This window comes from Lipomyces tetrasporus (assembly GCF_029532465.1).
Source record: "Lipomyces tetrasporus strain NRRL Y-64009 chromosome Unknown POJ06scaffold_1, whole genome shotgun sequence".
Classification (NCBI taxonomy): domain Eukaryota; kingdom Fungi; phylum Ascomycota; class Lipomycetes; order Lipomycetales; family Lipomycetaceae; genus Lipomyces; species Lipomyces tetrasporus.
In genome coordinates this window covers 659214-682461 of record NW_026611596.1, presented here as the reverse complement: position 1 = coordinate 682461, position 23248 = coordinate 659214, and the positions used below count along the sequence as shown (strand labels likewise).

The 23248-nt window shown below is 47.6% G+C and overlaps 8 protein-coding genes across 8 annotated transcripts; 4 read left to right on the top strand and 4 right to left on the bottom strand.

The window, feature by feature from the left end:
* Positions 1 to 1148: 1148 nt before the first annotated feature.
* Positions 1149 to 1514, top strand: POJ06DRAFT_264461 (uncharacterized protein; the record flags this gene model as incomplete). The annotated part of the gene is made up of 3 exons (XM_056189008.1): positions 1149 to 1173; positions 1221 to 1323; positions 1373 to 1514. 3 exons carry the CDS (start codon positions 1149 to 1151, stop codon positions 1512 to 1514), a joined length of 270 nt encoding a protein of 89 aa, XP_056047082.1.
* Positions 1515 to 3355: 1841 nt separating this feature from the next.
* Positions 3356 to 4161, bottom strand: POJ06DRAFT_279373 (uncharacterized protein; the record flags this gene model as incomplete). The annotated part of the gene is made up of 3 exons (XM_056189809.1): positions 3356 to 3461; positions 3484 to 4019; positions 4069 to 4161. The coding sequence occupies 3 exons, from the start codon at positions 4159 to 4161 to the stop codon at positions 3356 to 3358; spliced, it is 735 nt and encodes a 244-aa protein (XP_056047081.1).
* A 1330-nt stretch (positions 4162 to 5491) lies between these two features.
* POJ06DRAFT_293493 (uncharacterized protein) lies at positions 5492 to 6636 on the top strand (the record flags this gene model as incomplete). Its single annotated transcript, XM_056190430.1, has 5 exons — positions 5492 to 5593; positions 5620 to 5754; positions 5933 to 6065; positions 6124 to 6332; positions 6409 to 6636. Exons 1-5 carry the CDS (start codon positions 5561 to 5563, stop codon positions 6634 to 6636), a joined length of 738 nt encoding a protein of 245 aa, XP_056047080.1. The 5' UTR covers positions 5492 to 5560.
* An 887-nt stretch (positions 6637 to 7523) lies between these two features.
* Positions 7524 to 8569, bottom strand: POJ06DRAFT_279381 (uncharacterized protein; the record flags this gene model as incomplete). Its single annotated transcript, XM_056189811.1, is given in 7 exon segments — positions 7524 to 7659; positions 7698 to 7699; positions 7719 to 7754; positions 7806 to 7856; positions 7886 to 8242; positions 8288 to 8416; positions 8468 to 8569. The coding sequence occupies 7 exon segments, from the start codon at positions 8567 to 8569 to the stop codon at positions 7524 to 7526; spliced, it is 813 nt and encodes a 270-aa protein (XP_056047079.1).
* A 1141-nt stretch (positions 8570 to 9710) lies between these two features.
* Positions 9711 to 10830, bottom strand: POJ06DRAFT_242496 (uncharacterized protein). Its single transcript, XM_056186230.1, has one exon. It carries the CDS (start codon positions 10626 to 10628, stop codon positions 9879 to 9881), a length of 750 nt encoding a protein of 249 aa, XP_056047078.1. The 5' UTR covers positions 10629 to 10830; the 3' UTR covers positions 9711 to 9878.
* Positions 10831 to 12964: 2134 nt separating this feature from the next.
* On the bottom strand, positions 12965 to 14772 carry POJ06DRAFT_298109 (MFS general substrate transporter; the record flags this gene model as incomplete). Its single annotated transcript, XM_056190640.1, has 1 exon — positions 12965 to 14772. The coding sequence occupies one exon, from the start codon at positions 14770 to 14772 to the stop codon at positions 13153 to 13155; it is 1620 nt and encodes a 539-aa protein (XP_056047077.1). The 3' UTR covers positions 12965 to 13152.
* A 3722-nt stretch (positions 14773 to 18494) lies between these two features.
* Positions 18495 to 20313, top strand: POJ06DRAFT_293488 (putative oxidoreductase; the record flags this gene model as incomplete). The annotated part of the gene is made up of 7 exons (XM_056190429.1): positions 18495 to 18507; positions 19153 to 19196; positions 19285 to 19357; positions 19383 to 19567; positions 19658 to 19897; positions 19955 to 20117; positions 20180 to 20313. 7 exons carry the CDS (start codon positions 18495 to 18497, stop codon positions 20311 to 20313), a joined length of 852 nt encoding a protein of 283 aa, XP_056047076.1.
* A 1047-nt stretch (positions 20314 to 21360) lies between these two features.
* On the top strand, positions 21361 to 22769 carry POJ06DRAFT_217134 (Isochorismatase-like protein; the record flags this gene model as incomplete). The annotated part of the gene is made up of 5 exons (XM_056185548.1): positions 21361 to 21840; positions 21893 to 21927; positions 21979 to 22126; positions 22226 to 22390; positions 22459 to 22769. The coding sequence occupies exons 1-5, from the start codon at positions 21777 to 21779 to the stop codon at positions 22767 to 22769; spliced, it is 723 nt and encodes a 240-aa protein (XP_056047075.1). The 5' UTR covers positions 21361 to 21776.
* Between the last annotated feature and the right edge of the window lie 479 nt (positions 22770 to 23248).

Genomic DNA, 23248 nt, shown 5'->3' with positions numbered 1-23248 from the left:
AAGTGCCCACTGCTATTGTATTCAGTCAAAGCTCCAGGACTGTTCTGAATCTCGTCAATGTATACCCGGGAATTGAGAGTCTCAATTTATAATCATAAGCCGCACTCGATCAATGGTATTAGCTCCCGACAGGACTCAGGACTCACTTCCTCAAATCTCATCGCAGACCTGTTCTTTTGTCCGTCAGCATTATTATCTTTTCGTTGACATGCGCATTGTTCCGTAGGTTCTCTCTTTGCTCTGCTTCTCCTTGGCTTGCAAGTCCCGGCACTGCAAGAGCTCCAGTGAGTGTCGATTCGTGCTTGCCGGATGGCCTCACTTTTGCCAGGCCTTCTGAGGCATGTGGGTTCAGAACCTGTGAATTGCTCAGGGTTATTGTGACTAACGAGAGTTTCCTATCTTTGGCAAGACTGAGGTTATCAATGACGTACAAGTAATTACGGAGTGGGTTAGGGTTGATATGGCGTCATGCCCCGTGTAGTTTCCTTGTCGGAAATGCAGTTGCTCTATCGAATACGTCGACAAATGCCGGTAATCTGTCATCGTCGCATAACCACAGGAGGGGAAATAATCTGTCAGCGGAGTGTTCGATCGTATGGCCGGCCATGGCGTGCCAATACCCCGCTTTCTTTCTGTGCGGGGAATATCTCGGGTGTTCGGACCGGAACCTCCGTACTAGTGGGTCAAGAGCTTAAACCGAGTTTCATATTTTTAAACTTTTTCTTCTCTCGAACATATCGAAAAATCAAGTTCAGTGGAACTTTGCAGTATTGAGCACCAAGAACTACGGCCCTTTGGAAAACTCTAATTGACGCCTTCGCAAGTCACGCAATACAACTGGGAGCACCTTAAGGGTTGAGGGCCGAACACTACTTGGTTGGGTTTGGCTCTTGCTAGCGTAAGGTTTCGCCCGACGAAATAATGCCTAGGCCAAAGAAGATAATGCAGACCAAGCGAAATGCGGCCGAAAAGTGGCCCCTCCTATATCTTCTTTCAACCGAAACTACTATTTCAAGTTGAATGTAGTTGAAGTGAAGGGTCGGACGGAAGCCAACCATACTTGCCAGCCGGATTGGGGCCAAAAGCGTCCTCAAGAATTCAAGTGAACTCTGGCCGTCAGTCATACAAATAAATGGTGGCGCTACAACATGGGTGAACGATATCCAGACAACTGTATTGGTGAAGAAGTCGGTTAAATTTGTTGACATTGTGCTTTGCAGCTGTGACAAGTGCAGAGTCCGGCAAAGCACTCGCGTGTTCTGCAGCGACCTTTGACGACGCACATACAGCCGGTCACGAGGCTGCTGTAATGCTACAAGATCGGTACTTTGTCAAGAAGGATCGACTAGACAGGGCCTGAGGTACTCGCCAGACTCCGCGGCCAGCCACCCGATTCTGAATACATTCAGCAGGAATGGGCTGAAATTGTCGCCAACAATGAGTACGAGCTTCAGCTCATCCCTCAGGGCAACTACTTTGAGAGTTGGATTGCCTCCCAGGAGGCTGAAGCGTAATAATATCCAAGTGCTAGTATTATTTGGCTTATTCTGCGCCTACTTTAACGCCCGAGCAGAGAATGCGCTGCGCTGTTCGGAGTTTAGTCCGTATTCGCATGTAACGTAATATGATTTAATGCTTTCTCCGTTGTCGATCGATGTGGATACACTACCTTTGCATCCACCTTTTCTGTTCCCTTTGTGCAATTCGCGAAAATGCTGTCAGGGGTAATAACTATTTTCCATGGCCGCCCGGTGCATAGCCGGTAGAAGTGGCCGGCTTGAATTTATCCGTTGCATTAGCGTGCATGTGGCGCAGTGTTTTTTTATCTCCCATGCTTCCGGTCATTCCTTAGACCCATCCGCAAGCCTGGTTTACTAGCTTTAAGCTGATGCAGATGAGCGTCGATGTCTGTGACAATGCTACTGAATTAGGTAGCGAAAATTCCTAGAGAATCCAGGATTAGAGCATTGTTAAAGCATTGGGAAGCAATCAAGCAGGTCTTCAGATATCTTAAAGATACATTACAGCTTCGACTTTTTTATGAAAGAACAGAACTTCCTAATGATATGCTATTACAAAGATTCCGTGATATAGACTGGGCTGATAATATTGACACGAGAAGATCGACCACAGGAAGTCGGCGAGCAGAATATATTGCCGTAAGTGCTGCTGCGCAGAAGCCGTGTACCTTCGCCGTTTACTCGAAGAACTTGACTATAAGCAAGCGAATGCAACAAGAATATTATAAATCCTGCTTCGATAGTTCTGTGGATAGCATTGTATACACCTTGGTACACAGAAGGACGGATCTAACCAATCTGAACACACATATCGTTGATGTATGCAACTAGTTGCTATTGCCGTAGCGGTTGAAGTACCCTTCTTTACATAGAGGTACCACATATTTACTTTGCTGGTTTGAAGGGCATTCAGAGATTCGAATAAATATTTGCGAAGGTCGGCCGGTGAGTGCGACGTCTACGGTCCAGTGAAGCCGCGGGCGGCTGTTGCAAAATGCTTTGTGTCCATTAAAACCTTCCGGTCCTGCCAGTTAATTTCACCCAGGTATCGTTCGGACGATCCTTGGCCGTAAACGCAGGGGGTATCGACTTCGTTGTATCCATATCTCTGGAAACTATCGAGGAGGACTGCAGAATCTCTAATTTTGTGGACAGGTTCTTATTCGACTCCTATGTAAATTGAGCACTACTCGTAAGAAAGGCGAGTAATAACAAGTGACTTGGCTTGCCAATTGTCATGGCGCCAAAGACGATACTCAACTTGGTTTTTGCTGCTGAAGTCAGTATGACTGATAATAGATATCGATGATGTTTAGAACCTAATTGCACAGCTAATCCTGAGGCGGTGATTTTATGTCAAAGCAATAGTATATCCAGGCCTGCTTCCTGGGCATCGTAGTTATAGGCCGCCTTGCGTAAATAAATCATTGAGTCAGTACTGTAATAACCTGCTGACCAGCATATAACAGCAGCAAGAATGCTCCATGATATTTAAGTGATACTGCTGAGGGATTGAATACAGACCGACCGAGAATATTAATATAATCGGGTATTGCAATGGAGACTGGGCCGAAGATCATAGCGATGGACAAGTCGAGACTTGTTTCTTCTGCGCGATGGTGTAGTAGCATGGAGACAAAGCAGTTGAACTATCCCTAGATACTGCGCGGTAGCAGATAGTCTATCAGTGTACGCAATAAAGTCGTCGTCGTTTCATTCAACAGTCTCTGCAGTCAGGGTTTACCGAACCCGACTGCATGCCTACATGCCTATATAATAAACGATCCTGGACACTTATTCTAGGTAACGATAGTCGATAGCATGACAACTAGCAGCTAATTACCTTCTTCAGTATATAAGTCCTCTGTATCATCCTGTCCATCGATGGCTAACTCATCGAGCCCTGGCAAGGCTCTCAACTCTCTCTGAAAATATGAGGCACTCACTCGATGCCAATAATCACCTTCCATATGCATCTCTAAGCTCATCTTCATCCGCAAAAGCCTTAGCAATATTTTCGGCTGCCCCACTCGCCCATAGAACACGGGCAATAGCATGGTGGAGATTGCAAAGTAGAGGTAAAGGACGTCCGACCGATCGAGATGCCTGGCCAAAAATAATCTCTTCATCATCGCGATGGCGAGGAACTTCCGAAGGCAGTTTCTGATATGGAGCAAATTTTCTGAACAAGTACCGGTCGTCTTGACATTCCAGACTAAATTTAAATAATCCAAAAGCGGTATGAGTCAATTCATCTAATAACAATGCATTAGACGGATCATTGATGTTTTCGCAAATTAATAACCCTTCCATATCTTGGCCCACAAACCTAGCAAGCATTTTACGTAGGACTGAATGTCCATTAGCACTAAAGGGGATGATATGCCCAGCTTGAAGCATTACACCTCTATAACCACGGCGAACTGGTGAAACCTCCGGCGGCGCACTCTCGTCCATCATCTTTCCCACGCGAGAAATCCAGCCATAGCGCTGTATTAACTAAATGAACATTAGCCGGTTGTACGGCAAGAGAGGACTCATTACAAACCAATTTCTTCAAGCTCATTTGCTTCCTCCTAGCAGTCGAGCCTCCTTCAGATGGTGTGGGAGTTCTTCCCTTGGCCATCATAGGAACCAGCATATCGTAGAATGAGCTCGTCCAATTCTCCAGCACCTTCATGAGAAGGTTTGATTCTAGAAATCGTCCGGCAACGCCTTCCCAATTTCGAGCAGACGACATTGATAAGTGTGTCGACTCGCCGAAAGTCGAGAGATCAGACCGTAGTAACTATCAATTCAATTTGCCAGCCTAGATAGTTTAGCAGATCGGTATTTCGGTGTTGCAACGATCTGAGGAAACGGCAGAAACGGCGATGCGGATACGGCGTATCTAACACAGCGGCGCGGCTGCATGACACCTACAACTGCTTCCACGGTTTCAAACTCACCCTTTACAAATGGTTAGGGTAACTAACGGCGATTCCAATGCGGCCCTGCTATTGTGTGGAATGTGATACTTTTCGTTGTATACAGAACCACGCCGCTTGAACCAGGTGTGACGGTTTACCACTGACAGTGCGGCTCATTAGTATGGGATGTTAGCGCCATACCTAGTTCAGCCCCCTTAACCACAGCTTACATCTGAGGGAGGAAAGACTAGTAGGCGATCGGATAATGCCGGTTATAGTCTGCGCGCTGACTGAGAATCACGAATATGGTTGTGCCCGATGCGTCGGTTTCAAGAATCGTCTGTCAGGTTCGGCAATGCTCATCGACGCGCCTTGCGCCGCAGCTCAACCCCTACCCCAAGCCGCATACACAAGACCAGAGCCGCACAGCCATCGACGCAGCTGTCCAAAGCACCAATTAGTTGCAGTTTTGGCTAACTTTAATCGCAACCCCAACCCTGGAAATAATTGCGAAGAATTTAATTCGTCGCTAAAAAAATCTCGCCTGTAAAATAAACCCTTTGACAAGTTGCCGTGCCAACGGAAGGTACGCGCCCTGGTTTTCTGTAACGCGTGTATCTCTACTGTTCAAACACGTCCTTATCTCGCCGCATCTTACTGTAAGGGCGAAGAAAGGGAAAAGAGCCCAAAAAAAGCGGAGTGGATGGAAAATGGGGGTTTTAATGAAAAATTGCCAATACTGAGGGTTTTGTGTAAGTGGTTAGGGTATTTCTGCTAAAACTTTAAAACACGCCAACTTCGCGCTTTGGATGAAAGCCCCTATTGTGGCAACTTTGCGGCATCACCAACCGGCTCCTAGGCTGGGCAGCAGAGTCGGTTGTCGACGTGAGTCGTGAAGCGCAAACACCGACAATCAGAAGGTCGGTACGGTCGGTACGAGGGCAGGGGTATTTTGGACTTTGACCCACCTCCCTCCTCTTATAATATTATTATATTGTAGATTTGTACTCTCGTCTCAGTCGGTGATTCTTTTCGGCGTCGTACAACGCCGCCGCTAGTGCACCTCACCTTCCTCTTTCTCATAGCTCGGGAGCTTTTATTCACCTCAACCTGTGTATCCTCTCTAAAGCTATGGAGGACTTCAACGTTCCCAGCGCAGAGCGAGTAGCCCAACTTAAGTCCTCCAAGAGGCGATAGGCGATGTGCCCCCGTACTTTTGGGCTGCCTGCCAAGTGTGTCATGTCGAGGCACTTAAGAAATTGGTCAAGGTTGCTTCCATCTCTCCTGCGATCGTTCGGGTCTTTGCTGCACGAAGCCGCACAATGGTATGATACTGTAAGTGATATAATCTTGTATTCCTTCGTAAAACTTTTCCTTGCTCTAACGAAATAACTTTATAGGGAGACGCCAGCCTCGTAAACAGTCGTCACAGGCCTCGACACCAAAAAATCGATGCCCTTGAATCTGGACTCGTCATCTCCTATAACTACCCCACCCGCTAAGAAACAGAAGACGTTACATTCACCCGGAAGCGATGCTAGTTCACCTCCGCTATCTCGAAACAGGCTAGCCAGGGACTTAGCCGATGAAAGGGACAATTTTCGCTGTGTCCTTTCTGGAGATTCATCGAGAGAATGTGCTCACATATATCCATTTCACTCGATAAATGCAAGGAAGAAGATGCCTTTGGGGAGCGGCTTGGGACCATTTGAAGAACCTTTGGCCCGAGCAAAAGATTGCTGATTGGGAATTAGAACTTTTCCAAAAGGGCCGACACGAAATGGGCGAAGAGAAAACATATTTAAACCTCATTACATTATCACGTACCGCACACGACATGTGGGCCCGAGGAGCGTTTGCCCTTAAACCAATTTCTGTGTCGAATGATAATATGACTTTAAAAGTCCAGTTCTTTTGGCAGAAATAACAAACGGACATTCAAGCAACAATGAGTCTCTTGACCACGATTTTCTACCGAGCACCTTGATCAGAATGATGGAGCTTTCGATTCAGCTAGGGCCTTATTATACTACGCAGACAAACGTATCACATCTGGCCAGTTTTTTGAGCTGCGTACCAATGATACAACAGCAAAAACATTACCGAGTTTTCAACTACTTAAGATGCAGTGGTTCCTTCAACGTGTAGCAGGCATGGCTGGTGCTGCTGGTGATATAGATTGGGAAGATTTGGACGAAGACTCGTAGAAAAATTTCTTGATCTTAGACCTGATGATGTTGGCAAGTGCAAGAATCCACCGACTGCCTTTGTAGATGCGGTCCCTATCGATCACGGGTTACCCTGGTCGAATTCTTTGGCAAGTATCTTCAGTAAAGTTAGGGATGGCTGAGCGGGATGTACGAATGCTTTGATTGTCGCAGGAGACTAGGCTGGCATAGATGGACGATACTTTAAGGCAAGGCAAGATAACCAGAATGTATTCATGAAGTAAACACGACAAGGAACTCGAATACAAGATCTTTTTTTTGGTCTGGCGGTGAGGACAGGACCCCCCCTTGGTCATGTACTAGTAGTGGGGACAAACAGGCAGGCAAGGAAGAACAAAAACAATGACTAATCATCGATCATGGACAGATAGTGAGAAACGAGGCGAGCAAGGACAAGAACAATAACAATAACAATGACGGTAGTAGGACCGTAGTGGGCCTCGGACAATCTGAAAACAATACTGCCCAGGGGAATGTGATCTCACGATCGCCACGAGTCCAAGACAACGGTTGAACGAACTCATTGACTGGCATGGAGCAGATATTTCGATAATCTTGGTCTTTGCCTTCTCATTCTGCTTGCGCAGGCAGTCCACGAAGGTTCTCAAGGCTGCCTTGGAGGCCCAGTACGCTGGTAATGTTGCGGCGGGAATGATCGACAAGTGTGACCCAGTGACGATCAGGCCGGTAGGGAAGTCTTTTTTCAGAAGGTGGGCTACGAATTTGATAGAAAGATTGACTCGTGAAGTGAAACATAACACAAATACTGCACATGACAAATATGACAGAGATGACACGTCAACACCTGAACACATTGAAGGTCACTATTATCAATATGTAATTCTATGGATAAAAGTGACAGCAACCTAAATCCCACACAGGTTAAATTCACTCATTTCATGGACGCGATTCATAGCAGTCTCCAACATGGAACAACTAAACCTGCCTTCGAACCAGTCGCGATTGAAGAAATTCAAAGGAATGTCCGCTATACCGTGTTCACTTAGTATATGAGGGGGGATTCAATCCCTAAGTGAGACTTCTGCCAGGTTTGAGGGAACATTCTCGCCAATAAATTTTCCATCTTCCACAATCTTCTATAAGTGCATTAGTTGCTTTTGTACGTATAGGACCTGGTTGATGCTTACGAAAGACTGGGTAGGGCTCAGAAGTGTTTCTGGCCGGCAGTCCCTACCTTCCTGGCGGAAAGTCTCAAGAACTACTTTACTTTGCCAAACCATGTGACTCCGTTTGCAATCAAGGGTCCGTATGGACAGGCTTGCAGTTGAGACCGGAGGTCTTGTTCCAGTTCTTTTATTGCGGTATTCATCTCCTCGAATGTCGCAAAGCATTGGATGGGTGGCTTAGTGTAGCTTTTGTCTTCATCGATACCCATTGCAATACCCAGACTGCTGTGCAGCGCACAAACTGAAAAAGAGATCGCAGCTCTCAGGCTGTCATAGGACCGTGATATGCCGACTTCGAATGCAATCATCAACTCGGCCCGTGCCACTCCAGTGAAGTACTCTAATGCACCATCCCAGATTCTTACAATGAGGTCGCCACCATTAAACCGGGTATTTGTCTGAGGGAATACAACAGAAAGGCGCTCCGAAATGTCATGATCGACTCCCTGCGCCAGATTCACTCCATAATAGACCTTGGTCATCAGCGCTCCCACCATTGTGCCATGAAGTGGACTAGGGGGCCCGCAAACGATTGCCACTTTTCGAACACCGTCATACTGAAGTCTAGGGAACTATGCGCTTGGGTCAGCAAACACTCTGCCCTGGCTGATAGTAATATGCACATGCTTCTGTCCAGTAGCCTTGTATTCCTCATCGAGAATATCATTCACACGCCGATATTCGGATATGCTTGCTGATACTTCTATTTCCCTCACAACGGCCATTAATTCAGAGTCTGGAATATTTTTCATAAGCAGTCTGTGGTTCGTTGTTCTCGTTGTACTCGTTTGCTGGTGACGGCTATATATGTATACCCCACGCGGCCAAATGAGCACACCCTGAGGAAGTTAACGGTCCAGGCCGATCGCCTATCGTTGATACTTGAAGGTTAGACAAGGATGACGTCAGATCATGGATTATTGGGCGGGTGGATATTTGAGTGTTCTCAGTTCTTATAATTACTAGAGAATTACGAGGAAGAAAAGTTCGACATTTGGAGGATGCTGACCGGCTTTAGAACATGTTCGGCAAAATAGCCTCGGCACCAAACACAGCACATCTTGACGAAAATTGACTGCGTCGTGGTGCTGTCAACAAACCAAGGGTGTTGTGACCACAATCAGCTCAATGGTGTACGACGATCCCTAATCATGTCGGTATGGTCCTAACCGAAATGAACGTGATCGGCCGGGGCATCCCGAGTAAGGAAACCGCTACGACGATGATGGCTGTTGTTGGTTGCCACTTCTGCCCGGGGTGAATTTGTGTTTAGAAATTATTATGGATCTACCTGGCCTGCCGATCAGTCGCGATCGAGGATGCGTACAAAATGTTACCGTGACACTCGACAGGTTGCGCGCGAGAAATTCCTTTCACTTGTCGAGTGTTGAACGAATCCTGCGACTTTCTCACCAAAACTTCCAGAGCCCTGCCAACGATTAGCGATAGAGGCTCTCTCCATACCCTCATTAGCTTGATACACGACTTCGCATTGCGTATTCCAAGAACCCACCGTCCGTTTCGTGTACCTTGACTTTGTTCTGGCTCGATGTCCAGAAAAAGACTCCTGAATATTTGATGACATGCGTGAGACAGCCAGAAGAGAGGACTCTACGGTCTATTCCAGGTAATAGCGCTACGCCATCTCCCAATCCCACACGATCCCAAGGCAGATCCGCCACAAACAACGCTTGCGATTGCAAGTCAGATTTGGCAGTAGCAAAGAATTGGCGAATCCGCTCTTCTTTAGACGGCGCAGACACTGTACGAAGAGTACTTTCCTGAAACAATATGCCAATCTCACCGCACTTCTACTATTGATTAATGTTATTTGTAGCGTGATGCAAATAAATAGTACGAAATCATGACGTATTATATTTCAGTCGAGACTTTACATATGCAGCACACATTATCAAATATCCCGTATAACAAGCAATATTCACATCTTTAGATTATTTATAACCGTGATATCTCGACCTATTCATGTTTACTCCCCGTAGAGCAGAACTCGCGTCCACCATTCTCAGGGTTTGCTTAAGCTGAAGACACGCCACCATCGACAGACAGCACGCTGCCTGTAATGAAAGATGCGTTATCCGACGCGACGAATACGATAGTCTGCGCGACCTCCTCCGCGGTACCAACCCGTTTGAGCGGCACAGATGACGTTATGGCGGCCTTGTTTTCCTCGTTTCCAGTGAAGCGGTCTAGCATAGCGGTCTGGATGGGTCCAGGTGCGACGACATTGATACGCACGCCAGACGCTGCCGCTTCCAACGCCACCGAAAGCGTCAGCCCTTCAACGGCGTGTTTGCTGGCCGCGTAAATTGATGCACCTGCTGCAGGTTTATGGCCGAAGGTGGACGAGACGTTGATAATGGAACCGCATCCTTGGGTAGTCATCACACGTAGCTCATGCTTTACAGAAAATACGACACCAAGGACATTAGTATCGAACGTACTGCGATAGGAATTCTCCGTTTGACCCACGATCGGCCCTGGGGTGCCCTCAGTGCCGGCGTTGTTCACCGCGACATCCAAGTGACCGAAGCGTTCGACTGTCTTGTCGATCAGGTTGCGCACATCATCTTCATTGCGAACGTCGGCGTAAATGAACTCTGCTTCCGCACCCAGGGCGCGGAGCTTGTTCGCCAGTTGCTTGCCGTCTTGTTCCCGTCGGCCAGAGACGACGATTTGCGCATTCTCTTCACGAGAAAATGCAAGTGCAGTCGCTCGTCCAATGCCGGCGAGTGCGCCGGTGATCAGAATAACTTTTTTAGCCATTCCTAGTGTCGCTGAGATTAGTGTTATTGTGTATGACAGGAGCGGTTGTTCGGTAATATAGAATGCTAGTTAATGGACAAACGCGAGCTTTATATAGACGACGGCAGTCAGAAAATAGTTAGTGCTGACTTGCAAACCATCGTACAACTCAGAATCATTGACAAGTAGATTAGTCATTGGAATATCGTGCGTTGCACATGTCTGACAGACAAGACCGATTAGGCAAACGGTTGCGAATTGGGTAAAGTCTGACTGCTTACCCGCGCACCACCGCCACCCTAACCCTTCTATCAGCAGAATCCGCGAGCAATCCAGATTATGTTGCAAATGTACTACTCTCCTCGATTGGGGTGAAGTCTGGGTTCGAGTATATGTGCCCAGATTTATTAATCAAATCTTCACCTTGAATAATTAGAATGAAGCACCGGCTTACAGTTCTAAGCCTATTTCTACGTTCTGATTGATCAGGGTGAAAGCCGACCTCGGTTAATAAGGCGTCTAACGCCAGAGCAGACTTTTTTTCACTGTTGCAAACTCTATGTGAACTTACAGGATCCGTGGCCAACATTAGTAAGGAAACTCGGATGTCAAACCAAGCACGCCATGCTGCCAAAGCAATCAATTGCTGTGACGAGTCAAATTTTTGAGGGGGGTGAAGCTACGACCGTCGGAACTAATTGAATCCGGGGAGATTACTAAAGTTAAATATGTTTGCACTTTAATCACAGTAATTCCAAACATCCGTGTGAACCGGCACCAATTTACAATACTAACCACAATTTAGAAAGGCGAAAAGATGATATACTTAGGTTTAGGAATACCACGCTGCTCATTTCACTTTATTGTCGACATTCCTCGACGGTTATGGACCCTGAACGCATTTGTCCTTTCACTAGACGCCGCTAGATTAGAAATTTGATTTCATCCGCAAAACAATCGTCTACACCTTTCATAGCCTCCAGGATAAAATATATTCTCATGCAATGGGGGATATTATTTGGGACTCAGCTTTCGGTCAGCTGGCGCAAATGGTGAACAAGAATTGGCTTTTATGCCTCGAAGAGCCGGACGATTTGCAAGTACCCGGCTATGAAATCGCTGAGGAGTACAAGAGCTTTAGGCGGCCAAGCAAAAGTGACATCGTGCCTGATAGTGACGAAGTAGACCCGAATGCGACCGGGGCCGGATCGTTATGAACAGGACATCATCGGCTATGGAGTTTGCATGTACCGACCACCCTGAGGTAGCGACGTCCAGCAAGTTAGCCCCGTCATTGAGTCGGAGAGGACCCTAAATGGAATAATTTTGGTTGATTGGTACACGACGAGTACGAAATTTGGATATTTTGGTACCTTCCTAAGCCTCTCCCGTTGATCCTGACTTGTAGCTTAGATGATCCCGAAATCCTCAGAATGGGTCGTCCGGCAGCTAAACTGTTCGCATATCCATGCAACAAATTGATATTCTGGGAAAAGATCTCCGTCGATCGTCGCCTTGCCGTCTAGCTTCGTCTGGTAAGCTGACCAGCCTCGCATAACCGTCTGTGTGACTTATCACAATCCGATTGATATGGCTGCTTGCTTAGGCTGACTTGCCGGACTGTCGTAGGCGGCATAGGCTTCTATATAGACTGAGCTAGCCCCGCTCAAAAGCAGGCTCCGTTTTCATATCCTGTGACTGTGTGCGGAGACGCAGTTATTTAGATCCTGAGTTTGCAAGCTGCAACAGGCTGCACAGGGTTATCCAAAGTCAAAGACTAAAAATAGCGCAGTAGTGGACATCGCCGCCGGCGAGATGAGCCCAAAGATGTCGCGAGCCGGATCCATCGCTGTTTCACTCTCAGACGGTGGAGACGAGTACTATGGGCCAGGAGTGGAAATTTTGGACTGCATGCGCTTCTTGGATTAGAACACCAAAACACGGATAATTTCTCTGAGTGGGGGCACAAAGAAGCAAATGTGAATATTGAGTGACGAGCAATCGTGTAATGAGATACAGAAACTCAAGGGTGAGCTTTGGGACACGTCGCTTGCTTAAGAGTCTCACTTTCAAAAGGTTTGGGTCTCGTTTTCCTGGTAGGCTTAGGGTTTTGCAGTCTTGGCAGCACCATAATTATGCTGGCTGATTGCCCGGCCGGCGACTGAAGCCGCACAGTCTGAGGCAGAACGGTGGTCACTGGTTAGCTACGGCACATACCAGGGGCAATACGTCGGGTGAACTGCTTCAAACCCCTTGTTTTGTTAGCCTGTCTGCCGTTGGGCTTACTACAGAAGTGATAAGTTATAGACTGTGAAAATGATCGCAAACCAAGTCAGATATGAACATTCTCAAATAATACTGATACATAACGCAACAAGCCCAAACAAAAATCGACAAAATATAATGTAATCAAGTGTATATACGAAACTGATGATACATATAAAGATGACCGTTGACAAATGCACGATGAACCCTTTATTTTTACTCACCAGAACCAATGCCGGCACCTTCGAGCTATTCCAAGTTAACCAAGACATCGGCGCATTTACTTCTCAGTACCGGCTGCCTCGACATCCCGCTCCTGGCCATCGGATTCGGTCTTGACCTCCTGTTGCATGTCAAGACCGGATTCCTCAGACAGGCCGATATCCACGTCAGTGTCGAGCTTCTCGTCGGATAGCATCTTCGGATTCAGCGAGAACGCGCCACGAGGAATGAACGTGGACGTCATGATAAGAACAGAGACTACCGTGAACTGGACACCGGCGACATTCAGGATCGCTCCGTGGATGTTTCCTCCGTCTGAACCGCCCGTTGCGTTGTAGACACTGTCGATGTAGCGTCCCAGGACCGGAGATAAGATCGCGTATATGACAATGTACGTCGAGTACAGGAACGCCATCACTGCACCGAGAGCTGAGACGTTGGTTGTTTGAGATTCAACCCGGGCCAAGGAGGCTTGGATGTAGGCGGCAAGAGAAACGTCGCCGGCAGCCCAGCCGAACGAGATAGGCATAAAGGTCGCGGCGGCAATCCACGCGTACTTGACCTGCCCCATTGGGGGATACCAGAACGGCAGGTACCAGACGATTAACAACATGAGGGAGTCAAGGCGTAGCCAAGGCATGGGAGTCGTGATAAAGTTCGTGAACAAGAAGACGAACCCAGCACCGAGAAGTTCACCAAAGTTCGACCCACCAACCATGATTTGGGACCAAGCAGCGTTGCCGAAATAACGTCGTGCGACGGCGGGGGCGATGCCGTTTTCCAGGTAGCGATGGGCATAGAGAGCGATCGAGTAACCAGGGAGAAGCCAGACGAACTTGCGGCAACGGAAAATAAGCTTCATTCCGGTCCATATCGACTCGAAAAAGAGCCAGAAACCGCCAAGGACTGCCTTGACATACGTTGGCTGGTGACCGAGCACTTCAGGCTTGGCGGCCTTGAATCCCAGCTTGGATATGAAGAACCAGACCACGGAGGCGAGTGTAAAGAAAATCGGCGTAATGATGAAGGAGAAATTGTTGCCCAGACTCGGAATCAGGGCCAATGCCGTGCAGAACGCGCCAGCGGTGCCAGAGATCTCGTAAAAGATGTGGACCAGCGAGTCCATACGTCTAAGTTTCTGAACGTTCCCACCCACGATGTCTCTCGGGATGACACGGCGAATTAACTCCACCATGCCATACGCGATGCCTGTGACGCAGTAGATCGGAATCATGCCGTCGGTGTTATAGTCACCGTAGTATGAGAAATCGTCCTCGGGGTGATCCTCGCGAAAGGCGGCGGGGACAAAAGTTCCGCCCATGGCGGCGTCGACAATAAGCAGGATGGCCGTGAAGACGCCGAAGACTAGGATAGCGCAAGACAAGACATTTTTTGTTGGGAACCTCTTGATCAACGGCGCAATGAGGATGGACCCCACGCACTGGAAGGCCTGGTTCAGGCCAGTGAGGAGGCCGACGCGTTCAAACGTCTTTGCCGTCGTATTGGACGTGATCGCGTCGTAATCGTATCGATTTGTGGCGAGCGCGACGATGGATCCATTGAATGCCTCGAGCCCAAACTTATAGAGCATGATTCCCACGATGTATATAATCATGTTGCGCTTCTCCTTCGGCGTGAACTCGCGGAAGCCCTCTGCGACTGATTTGAATACCTTCATTGCAGTATAACCAGAAAGAAAGAGAATTTCTGTTTGCTTGCTGTGCTTGTTGTGCTTGTTGACCACGGAAGCGAAGACGTGCCCGCTTTATAGTTGACAAGCAAGTACATCCTTGGTGTAGGCTACGGACTGACGATGGTGAGGATGTCTGCCAGAACAAGCATATTGATCTGCTGTAAACGATTTGCACAAAACTTTTGCACAAGAAGCTTGGCGGAGCTGTTTCCAAGGACACAGCCGATGTCGCTTCTCGGCGAAGACCTGACCTCGAGTCTGGGTATGCATGTGAAGTAGCGAAAGTGTTGAATTCTCGACTGACTTCACTGCGTGAGGGTTTTGTACCTTTCAAAATTTCCTTCATGTGTTCGAGCAGCCGACAAAAACGGCACACGTGGGGGAATTCCGAGCCACGATTGGACGGCTTCGGTGGCCTTGTAGAGAAGCATCGCTCGCTGCCTAGCGTTAGGGCCAGCCAAGCCGCACGGGTGCCGATCTCGGCAGACCTGCAGCCACGATGCGCTGCGCCTCTCCCCCACGTGGGGCAATAGCGGGTTAGGGCTAATCTCGTCTTTGCCGCTTTGCCTGGTTTACGCCACTGCTTGATGCGCCTGACTTCGAGAATGGGCTGAATTCCATGAAATTACGCGCAGTGGCTTGCTAATGGTGATCAGTGGCCGCACTATTGCTATGACTTCCGATCATTCGCGAACCACAATTATGTGGGGGCTAGGAGAGTTGTGACAAAGACTCTTACCTTGGCTGCGATCTTCTTTATCCAGCCGGTCGAGGCTGAGGATCATCTTTTCCCTTTCGCGTGAGCCCCGCACGCCGTGTGAGCTGGCGCGGGGAAGAGGCTGTGCTAGTCTGATCGATGCTGGTATTGATGTTTGTGGGGTTGTCCAGGCAATTTGTCTTCTAGTTAAACCAGAGCAGGGAGGTTTCTGTTAGTTCGCCGACTTTGCCCTCCATCGAACCACGTGTTAGGTGCCCAAGCTTGCCGGAAATCACCGTGATCCTCGTCTGGCTTGCCGGCTGGTCTGCACCCAGGTCTCGCGAGGCTCACTACATTACAGGTAGCACCGTTTTCATCATTGCCCCTGAGACTGTAATCTTGCTAAATCTCAGTATCACTTCTGGTTATTGCCATGTACCGGGTGCGAGGTTTGGTATTTCACGATGGCATTTGCTAACGCCAAAGAGAGCCGCCGTTGACTCAGCGGATCGTTTCTGCATCGGGGAGATGGGCAAACTGGCTGCCATCAGCAATTCCAAGACGGGAGCATCGCTACAACGTTCATTCTCTCACATCCAGGTGCGGCTCGCGGCCTTGCCAACAGCCTATCAGACACCATCAGAGTGTCAGTCAGTTGCATCGCTGGCGTGGGATCGACGAGCCCCTGTGACCTCACTCTATGAGCTTAAGGATGCCAGTTCGAGGACTAGAGAAAATTTTGACAGCAATCGTGGAGACCAATAATTGCAGATGCAGAATAGACCCAACGTTATTACAAATTTGGAAACACCAGATACATTTGTAAACTCGCGTCGCCATGATCACGGCATTTCGTTGAAATCGCTGACCCTGGATCTCGCGTACCGATTGCGACGATATCATGGTGTGCAATTTTGGAGAAAACGACTGATGCATTCCCAGTGATCATCAAAATGACTTAGCCTTACAGGAGAAAGTGGAAGGTAACGTCCCATCAGTGTCCTTGCCCTGACCGAATGAGGTACGGGTGTTTTTCTACAGTCCATTTTGCGGGTGTGGCGCATACTACGGACTCGCCTTCGTTCATGAGACTGAGTTCCGGAGACGAGCGGACAAGGTCTCCGCGGTGCTTGATGAAAACCGCTCGTACCTGATACGGAAATCCAATCCTGCTAGTGAATGCAACTAGCGGTGTACTTTGTTACTCAATCTAATGCGACCAATAAAGTCACCGCTGTCTGTTTATGCGGAACTATGTAGCACACCCCACATTGCAAACATTGCCCTTTACAGTTCGAGCCACAGCACCTCTCTAAATACACAGGAGGCACACCTACCCTCACTTCATGGCGAACTTCGACCTTGCTCGTAAGTTGGCACCAAAAAAGTACTTGCAAGATGTACATGCCGATTATACCGAGGCTGAGGCAAGGAGGTACTATGACGATGCGGCAATTGTTGATATCCCAAAACTTTCGCTGATAAATGGTGCGCTTGGAGTATAGATTGCAGAGCCACAGTAGACAACAAATGTGTACAGGCAAATAAGCATGGCCACGAAGTGCTTTTGCCAAGGTGACCAATTCTGGGGATTATCTGGATCATCCGTCGTATACCAGTCCACAAGCAAAATTCCGTCGCTGGTCTTCACCGGGACAATGACCATAGGTTTCTCTCGCTCCAGGCGGAGTTCTTGCTGAGCTTACGAGCTGCTCTGCCGTAAACGAAGTCGCACGTTGACGGGCAGTTGATGTTCGAGTCAGTCGTGCGTGGAGCTCTTGGCCATCGTCAACTATCTCTTGAAACTCAGGCTGAGTAAAGGAAGCTGAATCCGCCACCTTTCCAGGATGGCTATAACCATTCGGAAAGTGAAAGTCTGGTTTCTCATCCTGGTATTGGAGAAGGCTGTTGCTTGTGAGATATCGGATTATCTGCCCCAGTGGAGCGTCCCTGATGAGGTCAGCCAGTCTAAGCTTCGATTATCTGAGACACTATGCAGAGCAAGGACTTGAGATAGAAAGGAATATGCCAATAAGAGAGGACAACCTTTTATATTTCAATTAGAGCGAGCGCCTATTATAAGCACGGCGAAGCGTCGGATATATGTAAGCGGTCCCTGTGTACTAACAATTCCCGGAGTAATTCATTGACCGAATGACCGGGCGGATTTTGGGATTGAGTTCGACGTGACAAGTGCTCGTACACGATCGCGGACCATCTGACCCTAAGCCCGGTCACGTCATGGGGTTAGGGTATGAGCTCGTTAGTTGTTGTCCGCGTTTGCCATTGGTCTTGGGGTCATTAATAATCGTAGGAAGCCTCGCGTAACGGACTTGTGCCCTGCAGTGAATAATAATCAAAATTACCCAGCTGCTTTGTTGCTCGCGATAAGAGCAGTAGACCTGTCCCCTGCGAGCATGGAATATTCTGCCAGCTTCTGAGTCTACTGACGTCATCGAGAGATCATTCATCGGTAAAACAATCACCATCATCAGTCGCACAATGGAGGACAGACGGCTGGCGCGAAATTCAACAAGTAGGGATCGGCATGAATAATATCAAGGCTTATGTTTCCTTATTATGTTCCCTGTAACCAGCTATATCCCGTATCCATATTCAGATAAATTAGCTTTAGTGTAACTTAAGTTACCTATGATTCAATGAGTATGTACAGAATTCAACAGTCGTGCTTCATCTACCGTTTGCGTCAGCTCACTTTACTCCGTAGATCACTTAACCGAACTGTCAGAGTACATTCAATATCCCGACTAATACTTCGGCTTATGTACAGGATAATGTACACGATAATGTACAGGATAATGTACATATATGTTGTCGCTACATATTACCTGAGTCAGTGGCTCAATCCACTCTACTGTTAGAGTTAGGATTTATCTTCAGTTCCTCACGGTCAGATGCGGCTAGTAAAGATGCGGCTGATGCTGACAGACATGCGGCCATCAAACTTTGGATCGATATCGAGCTCAACAAAGGTAATTTTGCTACAGAAATGTCTACAGCAGGTAAGCTGATCAAAATTTGGCGTAAAGACAGCTCATATTATAAGTTTTTGGCTATATAATGACCTCGTAAATCCCAGGAGACACAAGAATACCCAAACCTCCGGCACCCTTTCCCTTAACGTGATCGGCAAGCTAGTGGATCGTCCCAGCGAGCGGATCGGTCGAAATTCCATACAAAGTAGCGATTTTTAAACCTCTAAAACTCGACGAAATCTTTCTTAATTACGCTCAATTTCGAGAATAGAGTAGCTAGATATCGACGACTTACATCATCGCTTTGAAAAACGATTGATGTTTATATTGATGATTATATTTACTGAAATCCTGTAAACCCCTGAATGAAACCCTTTAGCCGTAATTTAAGATACCTGGGTAATTAATAAGATTATCTCTAAAAAAGAGGCTCTATAATGATTTATAGTCCATTATTTATAAAATTTAAAATTTTAGGTAAGAACTGCTAACGTGGCTAAGATATAGCGACCGATCCGCTCGCTGGGACGATCCACTAGCTTGCCGATCACGTTATCACCACTTCCAAGTCCTGCGCTCATTGAGCATCACATCTCCACCTCCATCTATCGAGGGAGACATTTCCAAAGAGCTATTGCAAAAATGTCCCGTTGGAGTCAATTATCCCTCCAGGAGCCAAATTCACAGAGAAGACTCTTCTTGACCAAGCAGGCAAGGTGAGTAATGGCAATCGTATTTTCAATTGCTGCTGCACAACATCCTCACAACTAGTTTCCACGAATGATCAGCTGATCGGCCTGCCAGGTCTTTATAGTTACCGGATCTTCAAGCGGTGTAGGCAAAGAACTTGCACAAATCCTCTACTCCCACAATGCCAGTGTTACATCGCAGCCCGGTCACAGACAAAGCAGGCAAAGCAATTGAGTCTATCAAAGCTGCATTCCCCAACTCGAACGGCATTCCGCAAGTCGAGCGGCCAATAGTATTTCTTCATCTTGATCTCGACGACTTGACTACAATCAAGAAATCTGCCGAAGAATTCTTGAGCAAGGAACAGAGGTTGGATGTTTTTTGGAATAATGCTGGAGTTATGATACCGCCCCAAGGCAGCAAGACCAAACAGGGATACGAGTTATAACTGGGAACGAACAATGTTGCCCCGTTCTTGTCCACAAAGCTGTTAACTCCTATCTTGGTCAAGACCGCGAAAACTGCACCGCTGGGGACAGTACGGGTTGTTTGGGTTTCGTCTTCTACTGCTGATTCATTCTCACCAAATGGCAGAGTCGACATGGACAATTTGGACTACAAGGAGGATAAGTCTGCCTGGCATAAATACGGAGTTAGCAAGGCCGGAAATGTCTTGCACAGCTCGGAATATGCCAAGCGTTACGGAAATGATGGGATCGTTAGCGTGGTTCGTTTAATCTGCAGCGCTTTTAATTCATGTCTAGATATGCTAATCGACGTCTAGTCACTCAATCCTGGGAACCTCAAGACCGAACTACAGCGTTCTTTCCCGCGCTTCCAGAGGATAATTATCTCATTTCTCCTATACTCCCCTATTCATGGGGCGTATACAGAGCTTTTCGCTGGTCTGTCCGCAAATGGCTCTATGGAGAAGACTGGAGCATGGAGCATCGAGCATGGAGTAAGCCCCCAGTTCACGCTTCTTCAGTCTCGCTACCGGTTTTAGTAGTCATACCTTGGGGTCGATTCGGACACCTCCGAAAGGATATTATCGCAGCCACCAAGGAAGTGGCGGAAGGAGGGATGGGTATCGCAGGAAACTTCTGGGACTGGAGCGAGGAGCAAGTCAAGCCATATCTGTAAACAAAAATAAAGTAAACACTAGAAGGTACAACAAATTCGCTAAAAAAAATTGCAGTATTTCATAAAATGAATTCAAGAAGTTATTGGGGGGTCACTCACCAGTGTAGAAATAAATGTACAAGACTGCGCTGGTTGACTACGTAATTATCCAGATCTGTTCATCTGGCTGTCAAAACGGGAAGGCACCCAATACTTGAAGGTAAGTGTAAATAACTCTGAGTTATCCACGAGTCAGCTGTTTATGAACCTATGCCGTCCATCCGCACACCCTCGCACTTCCGCACCTGGGGTGTCAACTACGTACGATTTCCTAACTCAGTAGGTTGGATAGGTCACGGGCCATGTGGTGCTGGGGACTGACTCATGATTTAGTCTAATCACAGAGCCATCACACCCCTAATTTTACATAATCGGCCGGCGCCCTAGTTTACCCCGTGGCGGCCATATATACTGAGAAGGGACGTGTTCGGCTATCTGCGGCAAGCACATCGGTAAAGCGACAACGCATATTCCCAAGGTTTGCGCTAAATTATGCCGCAGCAGCTGTTGATGACGGCGTTACTTAGGTTGACTGGATTGACAGCAAGATGCTAATACATATTTAGATACGTACATTTACTGAATAGAGAGAATTGGGAAGCTAGTTCTGTTAGCGATGCTCCTCTTTCCAAGGGAAGGATAAGCTAATATTGCGTGATTCATGCACACTTCTCATAGGTCCTGCTCTGATTGATGAAATCCACTGACACCCTTGCTATTACGGAGTATTACAGAAGCTTGACTTCGCAACGTCAGAGCTGTGGATAGCAAGGATCGCCATGGTTTTCCTAACTAGCGTTCGCATGATAAGATATAATGACGAGGTGATAGCACAATGCATAAACTGACGGACGCCGGCGAGATGAAGCTGCTGGCCCGTCGGTTATGCTCGGATGACCTTTAGATGGAATCCTTGTAAGGCTACGACATCCGGGAGGAGAAATAACGAATTTCCTACAGCCCTAAAGTCTATGTACATACTTGAACATCCCCAAAGACTAAATGCCTCCCAGACAGACAATCCAAATGAACCGTTCCACAGCTGAAACCGCTCGATTCGAGGTTAATATGCGACACGCTAAGTTAACTTAGCTGTGCCCGCAGATATGGTGTAAGCCAGGACATTGTTTTCGCTGAATAAAAGACACCAAAATGGGATGTGATCTCAACACCATGTGCATGCCTATAGTTGCCTGCCTCGTCCCTGTGCTGGAGTCCCCTTTGTGCATCCATTCTGAACCTTGTCCACGTCATTACCTATATAACCAGTCTGGCATTTGGGTCCCTGTCGGCCCTCCTTGTTACAGAGGTTGACGATATAAAGGGGAATTTCTGCCCAGATTTTTCAATCTTCATCACTCCTTCTGAGAAGTTCACGGCAACGGTAACAATAACTCATATCGAACATTAAACCTGAAGTGATCATGAAGTCTTTTATTGCTTGGCTAACTGCCGTCTTCGCCATGGTCAGTGGTGTATGTGCTCAGGGTAAGCAGATTCAACAGTGACTGTCGCAAGCAGAGACTCTGATATGCGACAGCCGTTCCTTTTGAGCGCCTGAACACGAATGATACAGTATGTTGCGCGCGCACTTTCAGTAGAAATTGTGTACTAATAACACTGTAGCTCCTCCTTATAGTTGATCTCCAAGTCGGTTTGTACGGTCTTGCTCGAGACTTCGACCCGACTCTCTACTACAACAACATGATTGCACACGCAGCTCTTGGGCAGTTGTTTAACTTATCTGTCGTCATGACAACATCAGCCCAAACAGGTGAGAAAAAATATCCAATCTTTCAATATTGCTTCGCATTTGTCCGGAACCTTCACAAATATGGAAATAGGCTAGAACGCTTACACAGTTGGTCATCAGGTCCTAACGGTCCTCTTCCGAAGCAAATCCTCGAAATGTACCCTAACGTAACCCTCATCCAGCGACAGGGCGAGGTAGATGCATGGGACAACGCTGATTTCCGCGCTGCAGTTAACGCCACTGGTAAAAGGCAAATTGTCCTCGCCGGAATCGTGACTGATGTCTGTGAGTGAATCCTGAATATTACTAATGAAACCTGAGCTCCAGTCCGCTAACCATAAATTTCGTTTAAGGCACAACATTCCTGGCCCTCTCTCTCCGAGCTGAAGGGTACAGTGTTTGGGCCAACGTCGAAGCGTCCGGCACCACGACAGCGTTAATTCGTGACGTTTCAAACTTGCGCATGGAGGCGGCGGGCGTGCACCTCGTCAGTATGTTCAGCATCGTCTGCGACCTTATGCGCGACTGGCGCAGCGATCCAGGTGCGGCACAAGTACTTCCATGGCTTAGTCAGTATTATCCTGCCTATGGCATGGTTGCTCGGGCACACGCGGCTGCTACAAACAATGGCACTTTGATTCCTGGCGAGATGGATCTTGTGTAGAGCGATGCTAAGATCAACTGAAGTGAAGAAAGCGAGTTGTGGTGAAGACTGCCAGGATGCAGTTCGCGGATGGGAAAAAACAAGACTTGTGGATAAGGGAAAATATATCTGATGGGTTGATTTTTTGAATGCTGTCAGTGGTGCTCAGACTCAACGCCACTATATCAGATGATCAGCCTCGCTGGTTCTTCGCAATTCTGCGGTGGGGAACTTTAACTCCGCGCAGTACTAATCCGGATTTTTGCAGCGCTGACGTCACTCTAATAAAGCCCTTTCCAAATAGTTATCAAATTTCAAATATTCTCTTTGGCGCTCTCGAGATGTACTTAGGGCTGGACACGAATAACTTTCTCTATTCGTATCATATTCGCAATAAAGCTGCGAAGTTTCGAACCTGGACGAATTGCGAATATATACGCAATATTAATATTACCCTACCCCTAGCTAACTGCTAGGGCAGGGTTTTGTACCCACAATGT

What these genes read in the sequence shown, in the direction of transcription:
- POJ06DRAFT_242496 (XM_056186230.1), bottom strand. Translation starts at nt 10,628, where the DNA reads ATGGCTAAAAAAGTTATTCTGATCACCGGCGCACTCGCCGGCATTGGA.